Raw genomic sequence first — 5721 nt, 5'->3', positions numbered from 1 at the left:
GGAGATAAGTGGGTGGTCAATCTGTCTGGGGTAAGCCTAAGTGACGATGAGGTCAGTGTGCTACGTAAAGGGCTCAATTTTGTACCGACGCCGACAAGCGTTCCGGTCGCGGATTTTGTTTCGGCGGTCGAAAGTGTGTGCCGTTCAGACGATGTAACACCGGATGTAGCGAATAGGCTTAGATTCGAGGTCACCAAAGCTCTCAATTCCTTCCGTCCCCCGCAAAACAAAAATCTCAGTAAGGGGGAGTGGAAAGCGTTACGTGACCTACAAGATAGGCAAGATATTATGATTTTACCTGCAGATAAGGGTAGATCTGTATGTGTGATGACCTGTGAGCAGTATCAAAGTAGGTTAGAAACACTAATAGGGGATCACGACACGTACACTGAACTGGATAGGGACCCAACCGGTAGGTACACACGAGAGGTAAGGGGGGCGCTAAAGGACTTAGAACAACAGGGCAAATTGGACAGAAAAACGTATCTAAAACTGTACCCGTCGGACCCGACTCCGCCATTGCTTTATGGGCTACCGAAGGTGCACAAGCAGGGCGTTCCGCTACGTCCCATCGTGTCTAGCATAGGCAGTGTAACGTACCAGCTGTCCAAACATTTAGCTAGCATATTATCTCCTCTGGTAGGCAAGTCTGAACATCATGTCAAGGACACGGCGAGTTTCAAAGAGAGTTTACGAGATGTTACGCTCAGTGACGATGAGACCATGGTTTCTTTTGACGTCAAAGCGCTGTTCACATCGGTACCGACAGAGGCAGCATGTGAAGTAGCACGCCAGAGACTCGAAGAAGAGTTTTTGGATGAGGAAAGCAAGGTAAGAGCGGAAACAGCACTGGAGGTCGAGGATATCATAAAATTGTTACGGCTCTGTTTGGGTACTACTTACTTTAGGGTTAACGGAAAGTTCTTTAAGCAAAAGTGGGGCACGGCCATGGGGAGTCCAGTGAGCGTTGTGGTGGCCAACTTGTTCATGGAATCGTTCGAATCCAGTGCACTCCAGTCGTTTCCACACCCAGTGAAACTGTGGAGACGCTACGTAGATGACACGTTCGTGATCTTAAAGAAAGATCAGGTAAGTGAACTACTCGACCACCTCAACGCTCAGCACGAGAGGATTGAATTCACGCTCGAGGAGGAAAAGGAGGGATCCTTACCTTTTTTGGATGTAAAGGTACATAGACTGGGAGGGGGGACCATGAAGACCGAGGTGTTCAGGAAAGCAACTCATACGGACAAATACCTTCACTATGAATCACACCACAGCTCACAGCACAAGGCATCAGTCCCACAGACACTTTTCACACGGGCATCACGACTCACGACAACACCTGAGGACGAGGAACGCGAGACAGGGAAGATAGAACGGGCACTGGTGAGGAACCACTACCCAAAGCGAATGGTGCGCCGTATCCACAGGCGGGTAAAAAATAGAGAACGACTACGCATGGGAGAGGGTGGTGGTTCTGAACGGGTAGGCAGGGAACAGGAGGAGGACAAACGGGTTTATGTAAGCATCCCTTACATCCAGGGGGTGAGTGAACAGGTCACGCGCGTCCTCCGACCCTACGCGAAGGTCAGCACGAGACCTGCAGCGAACCTTAGTGCTAGGCTCGTCAAACCCAAGGACAAATTAGGGATCAAAGAGAAGGCTGGGCTGGTCTATCAGTATAAGTGCCAGTGCGGGGAACATGTCAACTCCAGCATGACGTGTTCCCAGTGTACCTGCATGTAGTTTCTTTATTCCTCAGCAGTTGTCATCCCCTTGGCGTTAGTGTTTCGCGTCTCTCAATTGATCACTCCCGCCTCTGATGGCTTATCCTGCTATACAGGGCCGGATATTGTTTGGAGCTGTTTGGACACTTGCGTCAGCGGCTGTGGCGCCTGACGGCCGAGCCGACGGCGTGCACAGCTCAGCTGTCTGAGGTCAGGGCTGCGACACAGCTCAGCTATCTCGGGTCAGGACCGTGACCTATGAAAGGACCCAGAGAGGGATCTAACATCGGTGACTCCCTGCTTAACCCTAACAATCCCCACTTTTTTGTCCGCGATATAAAAAACACATGCGGTTAGAGTACCTGTGTCGAATTAATTAACTGGTTGATAGGGACTGGTTGATAGGGATGTGTTTTTTTTTATAACTCGCATGTGTTTTTTTATAGCGCGGAGAAAAAAGTAGGGATTGTTAGGGTTAAGCAGGGAGTCACCGATGTTAGATCCCTCTCTGGGTCTTTTCATAGGGGGTCACGGTCCTGACCCGAGATAGCTGAGCTGTGTCGCAGCCCTGACCTCAGACAGCTGAGCTGTGCACGCCGTCGGCTCGGCCGTCAGTCGCCACAGCCGCTGACGCCAGTGTCCAAATAGCTCCAAACAATATCCGGCCCTGTATAGCAGGATAAGCCATCAGAGGCCGGAGTGATCACCGGAACGGGCTGCATGGTACAGGACGGGCTGGGAACACGTCAACTCCAGCATGACGTGTTCCCAGTGTACCTGCATGTAGTTTCTTTCTTAGGTGTTGTTTTTATCCGCTGGGACTGAGAGCGTGAGATGATGTTTTTCGTACTACGCTGGAGTACGAAAAACATCATCTCATGTAGTTTCTTTATTCCTCAGCAGTTGTCATCCCCTTGGCGTTAGTGTTTCGCGTCCCTCCATTGATCACTCCCGCCTCTGATGGCTTATCCTGCTATACAGGGCCGGATATTGTTTGGAGCTGTTTGGACACTGGCGTCAGCGGCTGTGGCGACCGACGGCCGAGCCGACGGCGTGCACAGCTCAGCTGTCTGAGGTCAGGGCTGCGACACAGCTCAGCTATCTCGGGTCAGGACCGTGACCTATGAAAGGACCCAGAGAGGGATCTAACATCGGTGACTCCCTGCTTAACCCTAACAATCCCCACTTTTTTGTCCGCGATATAAAAAACACATGCGGTTAGAGTACCTGTGTCGATTTAATTAAAGTTTATTATGTCAAAGTTTCAAAACATCAATCCGGTCTGCATGTCTGACTGCTCGCAGAACGGTTCTAGAGGCAGTGTCAGCGCGCGCGGAACGGTCCTCAGATATGTCCACTTTCAAGCGCGGAACGGTCCTTCTGCGCCACCAGACTCCTCTCCCTCTCCCCTCCCCCTGTCCGCTGGTCTATGTCAGACGCCAGTACACCACTGACCTCCCCTACCCTCTCCTGACCTTCTCAGGTGCCAGCTGAGACGCTGGTCGGCCTACAGAACCTGCTCGTTCACCTGCGGGACGTCTCGGCAGAGAACGCGCACGTCTACCAATACCGACTCTGGGACGCTAAGAGGGTCAAGGTGGAGACCGCCCAGAACAGGGTATGTAACACAGACCGTAACACAAGCCGTAACGCAGGTCGTTACACAGGGCGTAAAATAGATTGAACACAGACCGTAACATAGATCGAACACAGACCGTAACACTGGCTGCGTACGTGCGGGCACTCGGCCGGCCGGAACTGGGCTGGATGCATTGGGCAATGAACAGGTGCTTTCTGTGACAGCGTCACCGCTGCAGGTCAGTCAGGGACACACAGACACTGCACCCGGCGCCCTTGTGCATGGTACAGGGCTCGCGGGTTTTAGCGGTAGGTTTTGCACCTAGAAAATTTAGTGTACTTCAGGCTATATCTTCGTCGTCTTAAGCTTTTAAGTGTTGAAGATGCGATCGACTTGTTGGGTAACAAGCCGGCCATGATCGTGTAAAATGGCTTCATCGTAGATCGATTAGTTTCTGAGATATAACCGGAAATGTAAAAGTGCAAAACCTACCGCTTAATCTCGCGAGACCTGTACCTGAGCCCTGAGCGCGCCCATATGTCGCCCCCAGGGCGTGTCGCCGGACGGTTCTGTGTGTCGGACTGAAACCTGAACCTGCCTGAGTGTTATGCTATGACTCCCCAGGGCGTGCCGCCGGATGGGGCGGCCGGCTACCGGGACGGGCTGCGGCGGGCCACCAACGGCCACCCGCTCTCCGCCGAGGAGGTACAGAAGGTCGTCAGCCGGGTTAACCAGCTCTCCAGCTAGCGGCGCAGAGGTCAGTCACCGCACCGGGCGTATTGCACGGGGACCCTAACAGACGCCTCACTCCTTTCCCTCATCTCAGTTGTTCTTTCATTTTTTTATTATTATAAGTAATGGAGACAGACCAGAGCATTTTCGGTGCATTTATTAGGGTCATGTTACTCCAACGGGGTTGCGTTGTCGGCACAGTCCTGTCTGGTCTGTGTGCTGCGGCGATGCTCTGCCATCCGGTGACCCAACGCCACTGTCCGCTGACCGAGTGTCGGCTCTCTGCTGACCGTGTAACGTCTGTCCGTCAGGGTGGTGGCCGTGAACGCCTGTCGGACGGCGCCGGAGGGCAGCGCCGGCCGGCTGCTGTCACTGCTGGACCAGCTGCGGCTGCCGGACGCCGGAGCGCTGCCCGACTGGGGTCTACATCCTGGTATGTTACTGGGAGCGGCACGGTGTGTGTTGGGTGCTTCTGACGGTCAGTTGTAGTAACTGTTAGTTCCTCTACTGGCCACCAGGTGAAAAGCGTATTAGCTGTACAGCAATGTAGAGTTGCTTCAGCTTTGGCGTAAACTTTCTCCTCTTCCGCTCACCATTCACCACCAGAGTCAGCAGCGTCTCGGCTGGCGGTCCAGTCAGTCAGAGCGAGTGTCTTCACTCGCCACAGCGGGCCGGACCCATTACAGGGCAGCAGAGTTATCAGTTACCAAGCCTTGGCCTATAAAGAAAACCAGGAAATAGTAGCAATTGCATATATGTAATGATTCTACTCTATTACGTTTGAGCTAGCGAAGCGTATTCCTGTAACGTTTTTAATAGGCTTGTAAGTCAGCAACCGCTGGGCTGATTGACCTGCGTTACTCTTTGTTGCGCGTAATCCTATCCCTTCCATCTCGTTATTGACTACAACTGATGTATCTTGGTGAGTTATTGACTACAACTGATGTATCATGGTGAGCGTCGTGACACGTGCGACGTGAAGGGCCAAGAGTGTTCGTTATTCTGCTGCAGTAGCGATTTTGGGTTGCTCATATATCTTGAACCCTGAACTGCCACGCCGATTGCGCTCAAATTTGGTACACTGTTTGGGACTGGTTGATAGGGATGTGTTTTTTATAACTCGCATGTGTTTTTTATAGCGCGGAGAAAAAAGTAGGGATTGTTAGGGTTAAGCAGGGACTCACCGATGTTAGATCCCTCTCTGGGTCTTTTCATAGGGGGTCACGGTCCTGACCCGAGATAGCTGAGCTGTGTCGCAGCCCTGACCTCAGACAGCTGAGCTGTGCACGCCGTCGGCTCGGCCGTCAGTCGCCACAGCCGCTGACGCCAGTGTCCAAACAGCTCCCAACAATATCCGGCCCTGCGGGAGTGATCACCGGAACGGGCTGCATGGTACAGGACGGGCTGGGAACACGTCAACTCCAGCATGACGTGTTCCCAGTGTACCTGCATGTAGTTTCTTTATTCCTCAGCAGTTGTCATCCCCTTGGCGTTAGTGTTTCGCGTCCCTCCATTGATCACTCCCGCCTCTGATGGCTTATCCTGCTATACAGGGCCGGATATTGTTTGGAGCTGTTTGGACACTGGCGTCAGCGGCTGTGGCGACTGACGGCCGAGCCGACGGCGTGCACAGCTCAGCTGTCTGAGCCCTGAGGTCAGGGCTGCGACACAGCTCAGCTA

The 5721-nt window shown here is 52.9% G+C and overlaps 1 protein-coding gene across 1 annotated transcript; it reads left to right on the top strand.

Moving 5' to 3' along the window:
- Positions 1-227: 227 nt before the first annotated feature.
- LOC122368379 lies at positions 228-1783 on the top strand. The gene is made up of 2 exons (XM_043342269.1): positions 228-318; positions 371-1783. The coding sequence occupies exon 2, from the start codon at positions 724-726 to the stop codon at positions 1747-1749; it is 1026 nt and encodes a 341-aa protein (XP_043198204.1). The 5' UTR covers positions 228-318; positions 371-723; the 3' UTR covers positions 1750-1783.
- The last annotated feature ends 3938 nt before the right edge of the window (positions 1784-5721 follow it).

Source organism: Amphibalanus amphitrite, unplaced genomic scaffold (genome assembly GCF_019059575.1).
Source record: "Amphibalanus amphitrite isolate SeventyFive unplaced genomic scaffold, NRLGWU_Aamphi_draft 000943F_arrow, whole genome shotgun sequence".
NCBI classification, from domain to species: domain Eukaryota; kingdom Metazoa; phylum Arthropoda; class Thecostraca; order Balanomorpha; family Balanidae; genus Amphibalanus; species Amphibalanus amphitrite.
The sequence above is the reverse complement of the archived record's forward strand: the minus strand, read 5'-3'. Positions and strand labels throughout refer to the sequence as shown.

What these genes read in the sequence shown, in the direction of transcription:
- LOC122368379 (XM_043342269.1), top strand. Translation starts at nt 724, where the DNA reads ATGGTTTCTTTTGACGTCAAAGCGCTGTTCACATCGGTACCGACAGAG.